Source organism: Brienomyrus brachyistius, chromosome 14, assembly GCF_023856365.1.
Source record: "Brienomyrus brachyistius isolate T26 chromosome 14, BBRACH_0.4, whole genome shotgun sequence".
Lineage (NCBI taxonomy): Eukaryota > Metazoa > Chordata > Actinopteri > Osteoglossiformes > Mormyridae > Brienomyrus > Brienomyrus brachyistius.
This window is the reverse complement of record NC_064546.1, coordinates 13,736,762-13,760,418: the sequence shown is the minus strand read 5'-3', so window position 1 is coordinate 13,760,418 and position 23,657 is coordinate 13,736,762. Positions and strand designations below refer to the sequence as shown.

Sequence of the window (23,657 nt, the reverse complement as noted above, 5' to 3'; positions counted from 1 at the left end):
CGTTTCACCACCAGCACACTTAACGAAATTATTTAGTTTAAAAAGGTCAATGAGATATTGATCGGCCAAACGAGGTGGGGCAGCGGATCAGTCAAAAATGCACGGGTGCTTTAGAAGGTTGTTGCAAACGCTGGGGTGACGTTGTCACGGTGACACACTTTGACAGATATAATATCATAGCTTTACACCAACATGAAGATCATTTAAACATCACTTTCTTCGACTGCCTCAGACTTCGGTGCCACACTGTATGTATTGGTCTTTCTGAGCGTTTACAGCTTTGTCCCCCTTTTCATATACATTTAAATCTCCTCAACCTACTCAATATAGCACGAAAGCAGATATATGAATAAACAAAGGGCTTGGTGTCATATTAAGTTCTGGGACACAATGTCATATTCTAACACACAAAGATTAAAAAAAATAATCATTGAATGGTTAATATACACAAGACAAAATAAAGCAAAGAATATCAGAATATGAATCATCATGATCCCATGAACTCAAGTAAACACCAAAGCATTGGGGAGTCATATTAATATATTTATGAAACAAAGAAACCTTAAGAAAAAACGCCAAAAGGGTAAAAGCTGTTTAAAGGGTTATAATGTTTACAGGGCAGGGGGAAAATACTGACTACACTCATTCATACCCTTATCGATAACAGCAATGCTACCTGTGGTAGTATATTGTTGTCTTATGGGTTAGTGTGGTAAGATCTAGCAGCCACAGTTAACCAGAAAGTCCACACATACAGAAAAGAAAAACTCAAATATGTTTGCCCCATTATTGCAGATTCCCGTTCCTGGGAGAGTTACAACTGCACTATTTAGTCTGACCCTACTGGGGGGCTGCAATCAAGGCAGACATAATGAGTCACGGGAGTGTCATGGCGAGGCATGCATATATCCCTGAGCAAGTCACTCAAGTGTGCATCAAGTGTGCATCAAGTGTGCATCAAGTGTGCATCAAGTGTGCATGTGATTTAATTATTTTTAAGGCTTCTCAGAGCTGCGTTAGAGTTTCCGAGTACACAAAAATTTAAAGTGATGGGCTTCACTGAAGGAAGGTGGACGTTTTTTGGTTTACTTCACGACGAACCTGTTTTGTTCAGTTCCCAAGTCTTTTCCTCCCCCAAATGAAGAAAAACAGTAAAAGGCAAAACACTTTAGTGCAGTAGGCTTCCGCGATTGGTCGACGTATTCGATGACATCGATGCTGAAAATGCGCCAATGTCAATATTTAAAAATTTATTTTAATTTCTTTTAATAAAGGTACCATTTTGATTTCTAAAAAGCTTCAATTCCTTATAACAAACATTTTCCTTTAATGACAATAATCATCAAAACATACACTGCGTGCAGTGAAAAACCAGGTAAACGTGACTCATTTAAAATGAATTTTTTTGTGTGTTATACAAATAGAATGAATGCATGTCTTAACCTCAACATGAAACCAAGTCTGTATGCAGCTTACAGTAATACTAAGCAAGGCTGATCTGACAGCCACGTACCTTATTACAGGGATTGTATTTCCATTTATTTATCCATGCAAGTAATTAATTTCTTTAGGGCCATATCCTGTTAATATTTGTTGTTGCAATTAACTCAAAGCATATTCCTTGAAATATCACAAAAAATACAATGATTAAAGCAAGAGTAAAGTGCACAGCTTGTCTTCTTGAAATCACTGTAAAAACATGCTCAAAATCTAGAGCGTCTTGATGATACCAAGGGGACATGAGCACACAGACCTCACCTGAGAGCGAGGACTTCCTCTCCATTTATGGCTGGAGTCACCCCAGGATGTAACAAGTGCTTGGCAGTGTAGATACTCATATTAGTAAACCTCCTAATCTTTTCCTACACCCGCTTTCCCCAGGTACATTAACGTCAAATCATTAACCGAAATAAACATCATCAATACAGAAATCACAGTTTAGCTCACCCTCTTGCACTTTGGTCACACCTAAACCAGCGATAGTTCTCTTGTTAAGCATGCATACACTTTTCTAACTTCCCCTCAACTAGGCTTCTTCCAATCATCCATCTATTGTGCAGAACTGCTTATCCAATGCAGGGTGATGGTGAGCCTAGAACCTTCTCCATGGAAGCAGGGTACATGTGGGAGGAAACCACAATCCTTGGAGGAAACTCCCACAAACAAGAGAGAACATGCAGGCTAGAGGAAGGAACCAGACTCCCAACCCTGGAGGTGAAACAGGATACATGGCTGCATGTGGATCCACTGCTCTGCCTTTGTTGAGCCAGCCAAAAAACTTAGTTCAAGGTGGATTTCCAGTCAACTATTAACTAAGGACATACTCAAGTGAGCTTAACCCGAACCCAAATCTCAGTACAACTCGGCAGGCACACTTCATGGCATCAATACACAATAATAATTCCTTATTTGGGCTCTTGAGGAAAGTGTAGTTTCACTGTAGACACCATCTAAATGGCGACGGGCGTTTTATGAAGGTCACAACTAATACAAATCGGCAAAGTGAGAGCAGACTGCCCTCTGGGTTTCCTGCTCAGGTTACAGCACGATCACACGGACACACACAGCGACATTTACATATCGGCTGCAGCAGGCCGGACCCATAAACATCCACATTTGCCTTCCATAAATCTACTCTGCTTGGTTCCAGATAAGGATTTGAAGAAAAATCTCCTGCAACGGCTACAATTCTGCAAGTGTAATTCTGTTCTGTAAGGACTCCAGGAACACGCCAGCCACATGCAGTACAGCAATCACGTTAAGGGTCAGAGAGCTCAAACTTCAAGGAAACACTATCCAGGGTTTCGCTCTGATCCTGCCCAGCTAACTTCTGCTTTTCAAACACACAAGTAATACATATTACACGATTCTGAGTTTGCATAAATATGTATTCAAATCTGTATTCAAGTGACTCGTGGAGAATGAATGAGTGAACTAATGGAAAGGACACGTCTTGGTTCTTATGTTAGAGATCTCAAGTCCTTTAATCTGTTAACTGTAATCTGTGATTTATTTTTGACCAAACCAAAACCAAAATCTTCAATCTGTCAGGATGTCTTGTGTTTAACATCAGTGTAGTATTAGTCTGAGCCACAGTATCTTGACTTCATAAATTCATACGAATTTCCAATGGATATCCAGTCATTTTCAGCCAAAACATTGTTTCCATATGCATTCATCCAAGTAATTACATGAAAAACACATTGTGATTAAATCCCCAATGTTAATTCCTGAATCAAGTGTAATTTCATTAAATAAGACAAAATTCATGGAATAGAGCATTCCTGCAGCTTTATTCTTCACTGGGAACCTTGACAGCAGGAATCAAACTTCTGATAGCTAATTCTGCAAGGGATCTCAAATGTAAAACAGCTGGAGTCAAGACAGCATCTACAAGCCAGTAAAGACGTCTCCAAAAACAGGGTCTGACCTTGTCAGACACACTCCCCCTCTTGACTGCTTTGTTTATTGCGCTGATCTTCCCCTAAACGATCAGCCATGGCCATACAGCACAACTTGAGCTGACACACACAGCCCTGCTGGCGGACAGCGGTCCAGCTGTATCCTCACTCTCCACCCAGCCTGACAGCTCTGCCAGAGGCGCTCCCACACCACACACCGGCACAGGGCTACCAAAAGCCTCCGGCTGCACGCAAAAGACATACTGGTGCAGCGAAAGCTCAGTAAGTAAAGCAGAAGAACAACTTTTCTGTCTGATCTGCTCGGGCACAAATAAATTTATGCACAGGAGAAGCGGGGAGGAATACATGCATCGCTAAGAAACAACAAGCTTGGGTCTCACTGTCGTTTCTCTGGTACCAAGTTGACTCAGCATCATCTCTCTTAGTTTTTACTTCACTGCCAGTAAGTATGAGTCCATCAGGGTTTTTCCCTTCCTCTGATGTGAGGAAAAAAGCTATATGAAGAGTGAGCAAAGCCAACACACTGCGGTTGTCGCTTATAAAACATCTGAATATTAAACGCCTAATTAGGTGTTCCACTTGCATACACAAAAATTGCACAGGTGTGGCTTCAGGAAACTCCAGACAGAGTGCCTAATGGTTATTTACTCAAGTCACTCGGGGAGACCAACTGAGGGAACGATGGAATGAGAACACAGCATGGAGCAGGAAGAGAGAAGAGGCAAGGGAGAGATGAAGGAAGGTGGGGAGGATGACCTGGGGCACTGGATTCATCTTCTTAAAAGTTCAGAAACGACAGCTACCTGGACACATACCATCTTCAGTCTCTTGACAGCATCTTCACAGATGTGCATGCCTCGAGATTCCTGTACCTCCACATGGCCCAGGTACTGCAGAGAGACGGGGACAGTGAGTGAGAGAAGAGAGACAGAATGGTCACTTCTTACAGACCATACAGTAAGAGAAGCTGCTACGTGGCTCCTGGAGAAAACGGAGCCGCCAATCAATAGCCGGAAAGAGGTGGCCCCACCCATCTGAGGTCTCCCTGCATTTCACGATGATGTCACCGCCTTTGGCCTTCGGGGACACAGGAGTCAGCCCAAAAGACAAGCCATTGTGTGGCTGGACAGGACATCCTTACCCTTTTTCACTCACTGCCCTCCTGCTGACCTCACGGCTCCCAGCTGACACTGAGGATGCAGTGAGTTTCAGTGCCTCCCAGACGACTCAGTTACACATACGTACAAAATAAAGACCTTCCACAACCATACAAGAGAGATTCCCCAGAGGGCAAACTTTGAACCTCAAATAGGAAAAATTGTAAGGGGAAAAAAAATTTTATCAAATAAAAATTTTGAAATAGTGACTAAGGGGGCGGCATGGTGGTGCAGTGGTTAGCACTGTCGCCTCACACCTCTGGGACCCGGGTTCGAGTCTCCGCCTGGGTCACATGTGTGCGGAGTTTGCATGTTCTCCCCGTGTCGTCGTGGGGTTTCCTCCGGGTACTCCGGTTTCCCCCCCACAGTCCAAAGACATGCTGAGGCTAATTGGAGTTGCTGAATTGCCCGTAGGTGTGCATGTGTGAGTGAATGGTGTGTGAGTGTTCCCTGTGATGGGCTGGCCCCCCATCCTGGGTTGTTCCCTGCCTCGTGCCCATTGATTCCGGGATAGGCTCCGGACCCCCCGCGACCCAATAGGATAAGCGGTTTGGAAAATGGATGGATGGATGGAAATAGTGACTAATTAATTTCAACAAGTAAAATAAAAAAGTGAAAATCAGAAATTGTATGTAAAAAAAGTATGTGTAAAGTTAAAATATACCATTTTGTCTACTGTATTTCAAAGCTAATCAGATTTTTTTCCCAAATTATAGTTTAATAACAATGGAGGCTGATGTAATGCAACTGATTAAAAAAACGGCAACGTTCTATTAAAAATAAATAAATTCTAATGGCTCCTTCAGATGTTTCAATGGTATAAAAAAGCCTACAAAATCCTATAAAGAACTAAAACCAATTTTAGAAACTCAGGTTTATAATGACATTTAAAAAGAAGCATTTAGCTTTTGCTGAAATGCTGGTCACTAACCAGACTGAAACTGAAACTGATGAGTTCCTGGTTTAGCGTCATTATTTTCAAATAATGTCACATTATTTATAGTCATAGAAAAAAATTATAGAATATTGACATATAAAAGGTGCTGACAAGTATATGGCTGAAGTCAAATAAAACTGTTTGACAAACGAAACACTTGAAATAAAGATGAAAACTAGGTATGCTAAATTTAGCAACTGCTACAGAAGACAGAGGAACAAAACCAATCTCATCGGCCATTGCCACTTTCACTCAGGAGGACTGTTGTTGGCAGTAAATAAACTGGTTAAACCATGACTGGGAGCAGAAGAAATCTTTCAGTGATTCTCGATGCCACCTGATACAAGAGATTGAGCCAATGATGTCAAGCTGGTAAATAATAAGGTTTTATAGACACATTTCATACGATTTCTCCAGGTATCTATAAAGTCCCTCTTCAGCAAAATTTCCCAAACCTTTGTAGAACCAACACAGCAACTGAATAAATGAGAACTTTACCAGAAACACCATACCTCAAGCTAACCCATTAGGAAAACTGTCAAATGTAATCTTTACCATTTTTAACAAATAAAGCATTATATGGACCATTGAAATATTATGCACACCATATAGTATTAAGTATTTTCTTATGCACTGCATATTCCAGAGCATATACACAGTCCGGATATCATATTGTAATGGTAAAGCCGGTAAATGCATTAGCCAAACATCAGCATTTCACTTATTAAACGTACATCAAAAAACTGAAGGGTCCTTTACTTAATTAGCTTTTTTTCTGCAGTGCTCCATTATAGATGCATAAATGTAATTATATCTTGCAACCTAATCAACATTTCTTGCAGTCTTACCAAAACACATTTCCTCCATGTTATTTCAACCTGCAGATTCAACAGCAAAAATGTATTACAAAACTGCATTAGAATCAGCACCTTTTCACTGAAATGACAGAGGAATACAAAAACAAACAGAACCATACAAATGAACAATCACTCATTGTCAAATCAAACAATGTAATTTCCCCGGACTAATTTTAAACTGAGTATATGAAGAGTAAGCAAAGCCATCAGACTGTAAAAAGCAAAACCATTAAACATGAAAAACAAGCTGTTTTGGCAGGTAAGGGAAAAAAACTTCGGTGTGTGAGCTGAGGTTAAACAATTTGTAGATTTCCTCAAAAATGAGGGACAGATCAATCACCCATTTCTCCTAGCAGAGACTGTCAGAGGATATAAACTCCTCCTTACCGCAAGCGCTTACGATTCCATATTTCACGCTCATTCGTAGTAGTTAGCAACTATTTCGAATGAAGAGAAATGCCATGCGATTACACATTCTGCATTTATTTACCAGATGCTTTAATCGAAAGCGACACACAATTGACAAAGCAGGATCAGCCCGTCCCTGGAACAACTGGGGTTAAACACCTTGCTGAACTGGTGACTCATTACTAGCACAGCATCCTAACCTGCTGAGCCAGGCACTGCAAATTACAAATACAGACACTTTTACCCAAAGCGAGGTACAACTGCAAGCGGGGTCAGATAGTCCCCGGGCCCTGGGAATTGAACTGGCAAACCTCCAATCACAGGTACGAGGTCTTAACCCACTGAGCAACGCACCACCCAGCAAATTCATTAGACAGAGCCAAGCAGAATTACTTTAGCTGAAGTACAAACCTGGATTCATGCTCATAGCAATTTCAAATTATAATGCTTACAAAGCACTGGGAGATGAGAAACAATTTAGACTACAATATCAGCAAAGTAGCATAAAAATCTGCCTTTAAAAAGCTGGATGTTCAGGCCTGACATGTGCGGTTATCCTGGCCTTTTAAAGCCCCTTAAACGCTAGAAGAAGCTTCTCTTAACAGATGCATTTAGAGGATACATGCGCAGCCACCTGTGTAACTCGGCAGCCTTAATTACCAACTGCTCACTGCATCTCAGCCATTCTTTACCTTTTTCTTATACAGACAAACGCCCTCCTCCCCCTCCTCAGGCTCCTCAGCATCTCCTCAGGGATACATCGCCACGTTAATGAGCACGGAATCTGCGATTTCCTCTCGCAGCTACAGTGTTTACGAGGGAGGCCCCGAGCCAGCAGAAACACTGACTCCATCCAGCAATCCCTAGTTGCCTTGCAATGAACAGCCATGGCGCTAATCTCACCCAACGCAACCCACACAGCCATCTCCCGAGAGACTGACGGAGATGGAGGGATGAAAGGAGATTAAGGGGGAACGAGGTAGGTTGCAACGACACAGCACAACCTTATAGGAAAAAAAATGCATTTTTTTTTTTAATGCATTTTTTATTTTTATTTTTTTAAAAAAGGGCGGGGGGCTGACAACCCAACATAGAAAGCCGAGCTTAACAAGACCTTTAAAAAAATTATTTGAAGTGTATAAATTGTGTACTAGTCCTATGAAAATGTGCAAGTCAAAGAGGATTCTGGTCTTTTTGAGGGTCGGGATAATTTACGCAGAGCAGGTGGGGAAAACGCTTGAGTTGGTTGAGGATCGACGTCCCGCAGAAGCTGGGACAAGAAACAGGCTGAGGAATCGACGGCAGCCAAGACCTCATTACTCCGCACTCAGTGACTGCAGCACCGCCGGCCACATGGCCTGACCCACCCAGGCACCCCGCTCTGAGTCATTAAGGAATTTGGCAAATGGTTTAGGCCAGACACAAGCCCAGCAATGTTTCAGAAACTCTCAGATGCTTATTCTCATTAATAAACTTAGCAGAATTACATTTCATTGTTTATAATTCTGTGGAAAACTAGTTAAATGAAGCAGTAAAATGAAAAACATCTTGCAGGGCGGAATTTTGATAGAATTGTCACCCATCCCGTATTTTACAGGGACTTCCCGTGTTTTATGGGAACATCCTGCGTTGTAAAATAAAATGCTGTGTCCTGTTTTAAACCAATGCATGATGCGGTTTGTCCCACACCATTGGTCTACGTGATGAACCCCCCCCCCACTGCCGGTTTTAGCATTTGTTTATGATTGATTTTTATCTCTTCGCACTGATACGCTGATATTTTAGTTTTGTCTTTTAGCTTCGTTGCTACTAACTTTTACTACCGATAAAGTTTAAATATTGACCAAGACTGACACATTGTATATCACATATGTTCACTGATTATATACATTATACATAATATACATTATATATTCCTATGACATATTGTACATCTCTAATTATAATTAATATATTATGATTAAAATCATATCATACAGGCGTCCCACTTAGGTGGAACCCCAACCTTGTGCTTTGGCCCCCTCAGAACCGCGAGCAGCAACGATGCAGGAGAGAGCTTGGTATCGGAAGGGAAACAACTTAATAATTTATATACGGACAATTTATATACAAAGGTTTATTTGTGAACAGATGAATGATGAATGAATCCAAATTCCCCTGCTAACCATTAGAAGCAGTTGGAAATGAATCATGTCAACAGCATGGAGATTCAGTCTATGCGAACTGCTACCTAAAGCGAGGCTGAAAGATGGAAGAGTACAGACAAGGTACCAGCACTGCACTAGAGCTGGGAAATGGGCAGCACCTCCACACTGCAGTAGTAGCAGTGTCAGTCATTTCCACATGACCATTACATTACTACAGGGTACCAGCACTGCACCAGAGCTGGGAAATGGGCAGCACCTCCACACTGCAGTAGTAGCAGTGTCAGTCATTTCCACATGACCAGTACATTACTACAGGGTACCAGCACTGCACCAGAGCTGGGAAATGGGCAGCACCTCCACACTGCAGTAGTAGCAGTGTCAGTCATTTCCACATGACCATTACATTACTACAGGGTACCAGCACTGCACCAGAGCTGGGAAATGGGCAGCACCTCCACACTGCAGTATCAGCAGTGTCAGTGATTTCCACATGACCATCACAATAGTACAGGGTAACTACCGAACGCAATAAGTAAACAGCCTCCTTAAACCAATGACACATCATCTGAATTGAAAAGAGTACTGCAGCAGCATCAGCATCGCTAACCGCTAATCGCTAGACAGTCGGCCTCGGGAGACCCACCTTGACAGCGAAGCTGCACTTGCCGTTACGCACAGCCTCCTCGTCTGTCTGCCACTGGTGCGGCCGGCTGGACTCGGGGACGTACACATCTTTCTTCCGCCGAAAGCTCTGTCGGATTTTGTTCATCGCCAGTTTTCCTGAGGAAGAGAAGCTGAGGAAGTGAGAGACAAACCATAACCGCTAATGGGCCAGCAATATTCCCAGTGGTTAGCATTGTGGCACCACACCAATAGGGTTTCAGTCCCACTCAGTCACCCAAACTAAACACACATGGTGAACTGCTACCTCACAGACGAGTGTCTGCCCTGTGACTTTCAAATCACAGTCACGATTATTTTTGTCTATAACGAGATCAAGATTATTTAACATAATTACTCATCGACTTTGAAAATTTGATGCATCTGTGGTACTTTAAAAAGACCTGTCATTTTAACAGTGGATGACTTTGCACTCTAAATATAACTGAACTGAGAAACAAATACAAAGAGCTGGAAAGGGGTGAGCTGTATTTATAACACAAGACGAAATGGTCAGTCTGGTTTAGTTCAGTTGCCTAGCCCTAATGAGTGGATAGACACCAATATTTTCTTAGTTCAAAAAAAATAAACGCATGAAATGGAACTGTGTAATTGGGAAGCTCATAAGACAAGTTTCATGTCAAATTTGACAAGGTTATATCATGAGCAGCCCAGAAGGAATTGGCAGACCGAACACAGGAAAATACCCACTGCTGCATGAACACAGATTACTGAGCAGGAACCTCATTTTCCTCCATGTCCAGCACTCTCATTGCCATCTTTCCTTTGCTTTCCCTGCGTATTCTACGTGGAATTCACATTCATACAAAGTGACAGTAGAAAGAGGAAGTACTGCCTGTGATCCTAGAGAACATTTTAAATAATGAAATACTGGTGTCGAAAACATGCAGCTTCATCTTCCGACACATGTGCAATTAAAAGAGGTATTAGCTAAAATATTAGCAGCACTCTGTTCATAGTAATCATCGTCATCATCGTCATCACCAGTCAGAATAAAAGCTATAATATTGAAAGCTATTTTAAAAAGCTTTTTTTAAGTTAAAAATGGTGGTGACTATACAAGAGATTAAGATGGAGTGTATTGGCCTCTTAGAGCTTAAATGTATGAACACACACTGCCTTTGAAAAAAAAATCCACTGGGTCTGTGACATGCCGACCATCGCTGGCTGCCTCACAGCAGAAACAGAAAATAGATCCAATACGTTAAAAATAACGGTAACACTATACTTAAAGCACCCATGTATAATGCATTATAGATACCTTCATAATGCATTATAATGCATTCATAAACTATTATAAACACAGCTATAACCATTTAGAAAAAAAGCATAACACATATCTCTATGAAGCTCTCATCTATAATGCACTATAAATACATTCATAAAGCATTATAATGGCTTATACTGACCATTGTAATGCATTATGAAGGTATCTTTAATGCATTATGATGACTGCTTTAAGTGTTACCAAAATATATTAGTCCACATCAATAATTTGTACATAATTCATAAATTACGAGCACAGTACAGTACACATTGTACCTCAGCTAACAAAAATATCACATTAATCAGTATACTCCTCAGCGAAGAAACTGTATAATTAACCCAGAGAAAGGCCACACTTAGATTGTCTCTTGATAGCCCAGGAGGATGTGCACTAAGAAAGCAACTGAGAAAAATGGAGAGGAGAAAAAAAACGTAGTCAGTGTGAAAACACTCCGCAGTCTCGGATGGGGGCACGGCAGGATGCAGACCTCCCCAGGCCAGCCTGCAGTGAAAGCGGCTCAGCGAGGAACAGCGCATCCGCAAGCCTCTCAAACAACAGACAGACAGCGAAACAGGCTTAACGTCGAGCTGGAATGGCAGGGGCCCAGGCAGACATTCATAAAGGGAAAAACAAACAAGTGTCTGCGTATTTACCTTCGTCAGGCATTGTCATTAGCAGAGCTGATGACCCAGTACACTAACCACACCAATTATGAAGTAACATAAATGCTTGGTCATTCATCAGCTGGCCACTATTCCGACAAGCACAATACCTCACTTCATTTGTCCCAGCGAACAGAGCATTAACACTTAATTTAGTCTGATACATGCTTTATACTGAATATGGATTTTCCTAACCTTCTAGTACATAACCATAACTTCATAAGCATAAAAATACAATATACAATTATGTGAAATGATTAGTTTTCAGTCTCATTGAAGACAGCTAAAAACTACATTCAGTATTAACAATAAATATTAAACTACATTCAGTTAATGACATGAGCAATGCTATTGCCATGTGGATTGTACATTACAATTGAGCATCTATGGTCAAATTATTTTGTCGGTGTTTTTATCCAGGGTGACATAGATTGTTTGAGAGAGCAGAGACAGAATCCTCAGAACAAACCGGGAGTTAGGGTCCGTGTTCCAGGCACCAGCAGAGAAATCACTCTACTGACCCCGGGATCTTAGCCAGTGACCTTTTGATCACAGGCACACCCCATCCTGCTGAGCCACACACCCCCCCCCCCCCCACTAGAGACGAAAATAACCATTATAACAGACCAAACAAAGCAGTACTGTTAGCCAGTCATCGCGGCAAACTTTGAATCAACCTGACAGGACAGCACTGAGATAACATTTGCGTCAGTGTCAGGCTGCGCCGAAGCCTTTTCTGGTTGATAGCGATTGGTTTTAGTTCACAGCAGGGCGGACAAAGCCGAGGGGGATGGCGAGGTGAAAGGAGACCAGGAGAGACGCCAGAGAGATGGTCACACCGAGGTAACCAGAGTGCAGCTGTGCCATAAAGACACCATCAGAACATGAACAGGAAGAGAAGTAAAAACAAAGATGATTGCTGAGCTCCACTGAAGCTCCCCTCCGCCCCCCAGTCCTGTATTTAGGTCATATCGTGTCTCTGCTCACTGCAGCCAGCTAGAGGCAGTGATAAGAAGGGAACAGGAAAAGAGGCTGATCCACTGTCCAAGACTAAAACACATCTCTCTCTCTCTCTAATTACATGCTTCCTTCTCCCTTGTTCTCTGAGCATGAGACAGAAGCAGGCAGGGGAGCCCCACTCTGTATTAGGAGATTCTCTGCACATAGGACAGGGGAACATGAACACATGTAGAAATGCAAATGATGTCACAGATGATAAGAGGGTACAGGTGAGAGTCCTTCAGAACAATTTACCAGAAGGGCACAAATACAATGGGAATCTGCTTTCACTGGAACCACGCAGAGCACAGTAACCCAAGTTCCCCCCTGCCTCCGTATCTGGTTACACTTTCTGTGATCTTGAGTGCTTTCTCCATCTGTTTCATGGAAAGCCATTAATAGTTTTAAAGCCGACTTGAAGTTGGAGGACGCGTACAAGGAATCCCAGTATCCCACAGCAAACACCAGTATGAATGAGGGGCAGACCCAGTCTACCCACCAGCTCACACAGCAAGGGATACAAATCGTGACAAAGATGCAAAACATTCCACGATAGGCCAACCTGTGTCGACCTCGGAATTATTTTTCCAAGCACATACTAAATTATACCAATAAATAGCAATGGTGGAAAAAGAAATGTGGAAACTAATAGCAGAAAGAAAGACGGTGTGGCAGCTTAGATTCTTCTCAGATGCCCAATGACCTGCCCACGCCTTGCAGTGCAGGCACGTCAGATCTGCAGTGTGTTTGGCCGACCACTGCGTCAGCACAGTGGTTAACAGTGCTGCTACTGCAGAGCTGTGATTCCCCACAGCTTGGTTACATCGGTACAGCTAAGGGTAAAAATAATTAAACTCTAGATGTAACTCCTATACAATGGGAGGGCGATAGAACTGGGGGGGGGGGGGGGGGGGGGGGGAGGACTCATCTGGGGACTGAAGGAACACCCCCGCTCAATTCTCTGCCAGTTCTGCATCCTGGATTTCTCTGCCACTAAAGGTTACCTGTCAGTTTAGGATTTGTAAACTGAGAGCAACATCTCAGCCAGTCTAGGGAAATAATGATGTGTTCGTGATGCTTGGCATTTCAGTCAGGAACAAGCCGTATCAGAATGGGAAGCACACGACAGCACATAGAGAGGAGCAGGAGAACATCTGATCTCCGCTGATGAGGCTTCACTGTAAACTCTGACCGACAGGCTCTCAGTTATTAACGTCGATGTCTGGCCAAGTATTCTCACCGCGCAGAAATGGCTAGGGTTAAACGCGCATTTGATCCCGAGGTCCGAGCGCTATAGAAACAACAGATACTCTGGCTCCTGTTGCATTCCGTAGTGAGTGCCACCGAGCTCTATATTACAACATGCAATTAGCAGAGAAGCTAAGTGAACAGAAGAGCGAGACCAGGAATGGGTACGAGAGGGGGTGGGAGATGCGAAACCAAATGAGGAGGCCACTGCAGTGAATCATGTTGAGTGCGAGGTACTTACTGATTGGACTGAAGAGCCCATTATTACGTCATTAGCAGAAGTGAACCCTGGTAATGATGTTTATTCAATGACATCTAAAACCTTGTTTATTCCTGCCATTTCTAACTACCTCTGACCTTTGTTATCTAAAAATGGTACTTGTAGCCACCATGAAAAGTGTACTTAGAAATTAAGAACAACATAGCAATTGCAGTTTAAAGATGATAAATTGCAAATTGAATATAAACAGAATATTTCTGCATGAGGCCCTTCAAACGCCCATAATCCTGGAAGGCAGAACCAGATGACGTGTTCCTGTACTTCATTATAAGAACTTTCTGTATATACGCACATTTGGTTTCCTTTATTCCCCAGTAACCTGGACCACAGTATTGACACCATCTCCAGGCCTGCGGCTCCAGCTGGTTTGCTTTGTCCCATTTTGCTCCAAAGGATGAATCCCGAGTTCATTTTCTTTCTTTTTTCCTAGGCCAATCGGTTTATGTTTACGCCGTTTGCTATTCCTGCCTGGTGCCAATCCATCTGCATCTTAACCCAGGATATTGTTTATCCTCAGATAGATACCTTCTCATATTTTAGGGGACTGGCATGAGGATCTTAATGTAACAATATAATTTGTAAGACTAACGCTAAGCAATAAGCATCAGCCTAATATAATATTCAAGGCTGGAACAAAGAAGCCAGCCAGCCGGCACGCAAATAAAATTTAATAACGAAGGAAAAAATTAGTAGCAGGAGTACAAGATAATGTAATTCAAATCCAGTCCAGTAAAACGTTTACGTTGCCATCCAAACGTCGTATCGATTATAATTAGAAAAATAACTCTGGTCACGGTGAAATGAGTCTTCAAGATTTTTATTCCCTCTCTGGTCAAAAATTGACCAGAAAGAAAAAAAATACAGGAAACTAATGGGAACTTGAATTATTTCTAATAGCAGCAATCTGAAGAAATGTCGTGAGTTTGACTGTCAAATTCATGTGAATAGAACTATAGATATTTTCACAATAGAGCTCAATTAGAATATCAAAACAGCAGAACCAGACACTTGAAATAGGCGCCATATCAATGACCCTGACATAGATACTCTAGCTGAGGACACATCCATTTTTAATTTAGTAAAGACCCAGGAAAACTCTGTCTGTAAATGTCGGGCACGACGGTCCTGTGCGCCTCTCGTTTCAGGATTGGACTCTGGCGTTTTAGACGTGTGCGCATGCCGTGTAGGACACTGCTGTGGGAGGACTGTTTCACATACTTGCCAGATATCTATAAAGCTGGACCTAATGTGAAGACCAGTAAGGCAGGAAAGGCAAACCCATCTCATCCCAATAATGTAACAATATCCGGTCCTTCTTCATAAGGCTCAGCATCACAGACATCAGGAAATGTACCGTTTTAAGAAAAAAAGTAGCTGAAAATCTACTTTGCTTGGCTGAATACTATATGCTAGAGCTGCACGGTCAACCGGTAATGAAAAAAATCCTAAATATCATTTAAACATTTTCGTTTAAAAAAAAAAAAAAAGCATAGATTGTAGGTAGGCCCCTGATAGCATCCAACATTATTTCCATTAGATGATAGTAATAACAAAGACTTTAAATCAGTTACTGGCTTTGAGGCGATAACCTTATAAGACTTGAACGAGCTTTACTTATTCGCCTCCAATCACATAATTACAATTAATTACACCGGAGATTTAATGCAGCATGTAGCGAATTACACAAATGGCTGTCAGGATGTTCATTCCAACATTCGAACAATAGCTCTGCTAAGAAGCCATTCTAAGAGACGCGAGTGTCATCAGACTCCAACCAAGCATGACAAGAACAAAGAAAACAGGATGGAGAGAGAAGAGGCGAGTGTGGATGAGCAGTATTCAAAAGGAAGTCGAGAAGGGGAATGAAAAGATCTGAATGTTTCAGACCCTTGAAGCATGACCTTCTGATCGTGCTTCACCATCATCCATTCTTTGGAGCCATATTTCCACTGCTTTCATCTCCTTTTTGCCACAGATCCAAATCAGAGGAAGCCATCGTGAATCACACAGCAGCACTGGTCTGGGCAGAGCTCAGAAGTACACGAGAAACAGGGACCTCCTGGGCGGAGGATAGACACCATTCATCATACATGGCTAAACCAATTCAGGATTAAATCGGCAGGTTCCGGGCTGGGTATCCCAGTAAATGATGTCAGATGTTTTCATTTCAGGAAGTACATGAGTAATTGCTAAAAAAGATGTTTAGCAGAATACAGTCAGACTTTAACCAATTAATACAAAAGCCAAGGAAGCCTGGAAGGAGATTGGCAATAAGTTAAATACACATGTAAATCCACAATGATTCACTAGCACTTTCTATCACATAATTTAAGGTAATAGTCCGAGCTTTTCTGCCTAATAGCTACAGCCTATGTATATATCAGCCCATTTGCATCTTAATTACTTAAAATAACGACCTGTCCTTCATACCAAAACACAGTTCCAGTACCACGGAGATTAAAAAGTTTTGGCATCAAGTCAGGATAAAATATATGAACATCCCTGAAAATGGAGAGATTTAGACAGTTGCAGTAATTGATGATGTGCAGTGACCGGCGATATTACCGCCCATAAAAATCAATAGGTGGAATATGAGTTGCTGTTGTATGGGTGTGGAGCCGGCATGTCCGTCTTCTCATTGGCCAGCAGTCAAGCAGCAACTGCCTACAATGTCCTACCATGCCAATATATTCTTTTACAGAGCACTGCGAAATTACAGTGCGCTATACAGCATGTGAATGTGCACAGGATAAGACCGGCGACAGGAGCAGGAAAAGGCGTACAGAGCTCATAAGATGAGAATCTGAAATGGAAACTGCATTATTAACATAGCAACTTGCTGTAAGTGGGTGTTGCCCTTCTGCTTGTTTAATGTGTTCATTAGTTGTCTGAGATGGAATGCAGAAGTTAATGCATCACTTTCATTACCATTCACAGGGGATACTTTAAACAGAATTTTCCCCACACACTGCCACGGGAAATTCTCTTTTAATAAGCATTTAAATTAAACAAGAAAAAAATATTTTTTTTCCTGAGTAACAAATCATGGAAGAAATTAAAGTTATGCATAAACGCAATGAAACATTTAAAGAAAATAACCAAAATATTGGTTGTGGTATATATTCACAGCGATGCAGATAGCAGGTTCTGGCCAAATATCCACATTCTGTGGAGTGGCCAGTGAACAGTCAGTGACTACAGCATATCGAACATACAGGCCTAGTAATTTAACAAGATAGATCATACTGAACCAGAATTGCTCAATCAGCTGCTTGTCAGAGTGACTTAACTGGTTTTGATCTCTCAAAATTCTTACAGTTAGAAAAAGCTGTTTGACGGAGAAAGGTCATTCACAGCTGATTGGATAAGAATGCAGATTTCTTCTGGCATGTCCTGTCTTTTCATTGGCCAGGATTCAAAAGGATGAACCCAACAGATAAATCCAAAGTCATCTTAATATGGAGCAGGATTAAGATGTAGGACACATTACAGTGACAGCATTAGAGTACAGTCATGAGTCAGTTAACAATGGGAATATGTCCTGAGAAATGCATTGCTCGGCCATTCCATTGTTTTGAGAATATTATTGGATGTACTGACACGAACCTAGATGGAACAGCCTGCTATACACCTAGGCTATATGGTATAGCCTAAAAAACGATTAAAAAGTACAGTATGGCAAATACATAAACCAGGAATAGTGGTTTATTATCGAGTATTATGTCCATCCATCCATCTTCCAAACCGGTTATCCTTCTGGGTCGCGGGTCGAGTATTATGTACTCTACATAACTGTATGTGCTATACTTTTATAGGTCTTGTAGAGCAGTAGGTTTTACTAGTCAAAGCGAAGCACATACAGGTACATGCCTATAATCACAGTCATACTCCAAGGGCAATTGTAAGGACCCCACTTAGCCTAATGCGACGTCTTTAGGCAGCACGAGAAACCAGAAGAAATGGAAGAGACCATATGAGAGAATCAGAACATGCAAAACCACACAAATACACAAACACACACAGACCTGTGCTCATATCTTTGTGGGGACCGTCCTTTCATTTTTATACCCTAAACCCTAATCCCAGCATGGCGACCTTAACCCTTCCAGCCCTAACCTTACCCATAAGTAACCAAACAAAATACAAATCTTTGGCCATTTTTAGTTTTTTGACTGCAGTCACAGATTTTTATAAAACTGAATTTCCCCTTGTGGGGACCAAAGAAATGGCCCCCATAACATCACATTGTGTGGACATTTGGGCCCCACAGTGTAATGAATAGCCGAGCCACACACACACACACACACCTAATCCTGGAAGGGCAAAGCAACAGGACAAACTGAGCCACAAAGTCACCCAACCGAAAACACAGCAATTAGCAATTCTTATAGTCGGGGGCAGAAAAAGCAGCATCTGTTACCCAACCAAGCACATCGTCAAGATTGACTGCAGGACCTACTGTGCCCTGCTGAGCGTGGACATGGTGGCAGCTATGTGGTTATAATGTAAAAACATTTGTCACGGTGAATCACGCAGGACAGAGCAGAGAGCTCTATCCAGGGCAGATCGGGGGCCACTTATTTCATGATGACTTACCATAAATTCATTAACACAGGGTCATTCCATTTCAATTCAATGAACGGGCTTTGCACCATTTTGGATTTGGATGAAATCTAGTATGTAAATTACAACATTTGCAGCTCAGAAATGTTTCATGTTTATTTTTTATTTTCCTTTTAAGATATGGCTCCTTTTCCACCCCAAGAGTAGCCAAAAAATTGATTAATTAATTAAGATTATTTTCTTGTGAGCTGTTGGCTTTTTTTCACAGCTACATGGCTAAACGAACTTATTTTTTGGAAATTTGGTTTAATCAAAACGGAACTGGCCCCACAGTTAGATGCATCTATACAGCAATTTAAGTATTTGTTCTTGAAAAGTAAGCTGAGGCACTTTCTGGAGCATAAATTTCATTTCCAAAGTCCAAACATTTTCACTGTCATGCCATCTTAAGCCCTTGAGCCTTACAATTACGTTTTACATTTTATTGATTTAACAGACACGTTTATCCAAAACAACATACAACTGAGCAGCTCGGGTTAGGACCAATGACCTTCCGTTAACAGGTGCAGGGTCCTAACCCACTGACCCCAAAAGCACAGAGAAGATCCTAACTGCACACTCAGAGAGAGGGGACAGGTTTCAGATCCCAAATCCGGGAGGTATGAGGAGGCAGAGGTAATCTGACAACCACCACGCGACCTGCTGTCTTAAAACCAGCTAAAACCAGATCATTATAATTAGTATCATTTATCCTGGTTTCATTACAAAACCACTTACCTCTCGACTCAGCTCTCAAAGTAAACATTAATACAAAATGCACTTCAGACACAAAAGTACTAACTGGGAGCTACTCGAGATTACGAACAATCTCCCAAAGATTCAGTAATTCTCACTAGGCCCTTGTCCACACGTATACGGGTATTTTTTTTTTAAAACATAGCTTTTTCTACATATTTTGACCTTCCATCCACACACAAACAGCATTTAAGGTCACTGAAAATGGAGCTTTTGCAAAACTCCATCCAGAGTGAAGATTTTCGGAAACTCGTTTTCAGTGTCAACATGTAGACAGGGGAAACAGACTTTTTGGCTTGTAACCTCAGAGTGTGTTATCTACTTCGTTTGACTTCACAGTGTGTGCCTTTTGCTTTGCACGTTTTTAGCGTTTCCATGTGGATGGTGATTATTTTTAAAACAGTGTTTGTGTGGACGGGATTTTTTTTTTTTTAAATGACGGAGGAGGAAAAACAGCATTTTTAACAATACTTGTGTACGTTTGGACACGGCCTAAATACGGCGTACTCTGAAACAACAATTTTATAGACAGGAAAGCCAAGGAGAAACCATGAAATCAAAACGATGGTTATAACAAGCATGGATGTCTTGAGAAGGAAGCACGAACATTACCAAGTGAAAATTATGGTTCTTGAAATTAGTGTCTGACAATTTCTGACAAACTGGGTTAAAATAAGATCCTCCTTCTATTGAAAGGGAAAAAACTTCATCATATGCAAAGGACAGGATGAACATGCCTGTACTACTATTGAATATAGAACATTATCGGCATCATGCTTCTTTGTAAATATACTGCTCCTGCAATAAAATCCGAAGCAGATAGACTGCAGCCCATTGCTTGGTTTTCAGATCTTTCCCACCATCATCTTCCTCTTCTGCATCACCACATACACATGATACTTTCCCTTCCTTTTCTCTCAAACACAGACACACAATGTCTGCAGCAGGAGAGCTGTAAGAGTGTGCAGTCAAGCAGGCTCTGCGGTCACCATCACACTCTAATCAAACCTTCCCTCTGCTTCAGTGGTCGGAAAAACACACGCGCACACACTGCACGGGCTTTGGGTAGCTGGGAAACATGAGCGCAGAATGTAATCACATACTGTAATGCAGTGATTTCCACAACCCATTGTTACACATTTACCAAACCTCCTCCGAACACGAGCAATACATCAGCCATTAATCAGGCTGCAGTGGGCATTCAGCCCCTGACATAATCTCTTCAGATCTCTGAGTGCAACTGTCTTGCTTTAACTTGGCATTCCGCTCACAGTCTACCCTGATCCTACCAAACCTCCGTCGGCAATCTCTGTCAAGGATGACCAAAGGAACATCTGAAAGGCTTGGTGCTCCATGAGGGGAATTTTTCATTCTATGTTTTGTTGCCCAGCTACCTGAACACACTTTTTTTTCCCTTCCATCTCCATCTTAGAATCAATACCGCAGTTGAAATTGTGCAGTTGAAAATGACTGTAATGGAGAATAAATAAATGCACCCGGGTTCAGCCTCTTGTCCTCATTCTCACTTGGCATGATAGTGGGAAAAAATGGCACCAACGGAAAAACAGCACAACACGACTGGTGGCTGGCCTTCCATCAACACGCTGGTAATTCTCGGCTCTCGGCCAGTACTAATCTTAGAATACGGATCTCTACTAAATCAGACTCTTTCACATATATAGGCTACCCAATTTTACATATTCCCATGCATCTAGCAGTGGCTCCAGGACCGACACACTTACGATATTAGTTACGCGTTTACATATTCTCCCACTCATCACTTACAGTTCAGTACGTGATTGTGGTCGTGGATGTGATTGTGGTTATGACTGCGGTGCAAAGCAATGTGATGTGATGTCTATAGAGAAAGAATCAATGAAGGAACAAGAAGGCATTCTGATTTTCAGAGCCTCAACAAATAGATGGAATTATTTTAATAGTTTCATATTCAATACTTGGCCTCAGGACGCATTGGTATTTATTAAAGCCAAACCAGCCTTCTGATACCTAAATGCTTATAACCAGAGTAAGGTCCCATTCTTGCATACATCAATATCAACCATGACACTTTAAAGAGTAAAGTGAAACTAAGTGCCAAATCTGAATCATTATTTATGAAACGTCATGCACTTGCAAGTCACATCAGGAAACAGTTCAAGCAATGCAACAACGCTTACTTTTGACCTGTGGATATAACATGTCTGTGAATCTACGGTTTATCTGCTAATTTGCATTGACGCTATGGTGTATTTATGTGGATATGTATAAGTGGATAGCAGCACTGCTTGTACAGTTACTCTCGCACACACCATCCCTTGTAGAAAACCATACCTGAATACTGTTTCTCAGTTCGGTCCTCGGGAACCCAGAGATAGTCCATGTTTTTGCTCCCTCCCAGCTCCCTACCTAAGTTTGTGTCTCATTTTTGTACTCTGCCAAATGTAACATTGTGACATTTACTTTGTGCCAGTAATATCGCTGATGATAACATCGATAATAATTAGTAATTTAAATAAAATTGACGACAAATTTTGTCATTGATCGCATTTTTGCAGCTTGCTACGTAAATTGCATATAATGACATCATCGCCTAGAAATATTAACGTTAGTGTGTTAAGCCTGGTTCACACATCACTTTTCCATGTGCTGTTACAATCTACACACAGATGTGTTTGCAGACTGTTGTGTACATATTACATTTGTCTGCGGATGCAGATGGTCGTGGCTCGCACATTTGCGTATATCAATGATATTCCACCAGGCCAGCAGAGGGCAGATGCATTCCAACAAACAGAAGCAAAAGTTATTAGGCTTCTGCAGCATTACAGTACTACAGTATACTGTGGTATTTTGAAATTCTGGTGACCAAATTTTCCCCCAAATTTCAGTCTGATTAGTTGATCGCTTGATTACATAATCAATTGATTATCAAAATAATTGTTTTTTTTTTTTTTTTTGCAGCCCAACGAATAATACATTCCACACTCATCCAGCACCCCTGAAGCAGATGGGGTTAGGGGTCTTGCTCAAAGGCCTACCAATGACATCAGGCTGCCAGCCATGGGATTGGAACCGGCAATCTGCAGTCAAGCACACAGATTCCTAACCTACAGAACCAACCGCCACCACACATGACAATTATTAAATTCAATAAGGTCTTGTACGTTTTCTACAGTGCCACCTCCAAGCACAATTGTCTTGTCATGTCTTGTGCTGTTACCTCTATTGAAAGATCCTACTCTTTTCACTGCCAAAACAAAAAGAACAGCAATGCCATGCATCACATCCCAGAAACAGAAAGAAAAGAGAGAACTGTTATCACCTGGATTTAGAAATCTAGGTTATGAAATATTCCCATACATTTCATGAAATGGCATTTACAGCACTGACGATCAGTTTAAAACCATCTCAAGTTCTTGGTACTGAAATTGTAGAAAAATATATCGCTGGTCATAACTGGCACAACGGAAATGTCACAACGCAAATGTCACAAGGTTATGTTTGGCAGAATACAAACACGACACACAGACTTACATAAAAAAGGGCTTTGTGTTGCATATGAGCTTCTTTTACTCAATATACCGACTGGTGACCCTTTAAATCTAAACCTTATCATCACCCACTGCAAGAGGTGGCCAAGTGCTGCACCCTTCCCAAAAGCACCCCCCCCATCCCCCAATCCCTTCTGTGTTTCACTGCACAGCTAACAGATATACTCTGCCATGCACAGCCAGAAAAAAAAATACTGCAATATTGGAACACATGATCTGCCTTCTAATGAGGTACTTCAATAATTCAATAAGGCAGAGACAACCAAGAGTAACCTCTTTGAAGGCAGACGCCTAGCATGGATTGTAAACCGCACATACTCCGCTGCAGTTCTAACGACGTGCTCCAAAAGTAGCACATAAATCTTGGAGATAATGCAACAGCAAAAGCATTTACATCCATTTTTATTTTGGCATTTACAGAAGATTTGCTGTGGTGCACTTGGCACTGACACACAGAAAGACGGATGGCCGGTAGAACAAATAATACATACTGTAGTGCAGACGTGTTTATTGTACTATATAAAATGACAATACAGTGTACAGGAAGAGATAAAGAAGGCACTGGAAAAGAACAAATGGACAATTAGGACAAGGCATACAATGGAATTCATGCTGCAAGCAACATTACTTATTTAAACAGATGGGTGATGATACCATAAATAAAGTGATGTCAAGTGATATAG

At 41.6% G+C, this 23,657-nt stretch overlaps 1 protein-coding gene across 7 annotated transcripts in view; it reads right to left on the bottom strand.

The window, feature by feature from the left end:
- The window catches only part of numb (NUMB endocytic adaptor protein), a 42,424-nt gene that overhangs the window by 9,580 nt on the left and 9,187 nt on the right, over nt 1-23,657 (bottom strand). For 4 of the 7 annotated variants that reach the window (XM_048974472.1, XM_048974475.1, XM_048974476.1 and 1 more), the window contains exons 2-3: nt 9,572-9,708; nt 4,238-4,312 (exon numbers count right to left, since the gene is read on the bottom strand). In XM_048974472.1, coding sequence (XP_048830429.1) covers nt 4,238-4,312; nt 9,572-9,697 — 201 coding nt within the window. In that variant the 5' untranslated portion in view covers nt 9,698-9,708. Of the gene's footprint in view, nt 1-4,225; nt 4,313-9,571; nt 9,709-23,657 lie in introns of all 7 variants that reach the window. The other 3 variants (XM_048974471.1, XM_048974473.1, XM_048974474.1) reach the window with 1 other exon arrangement.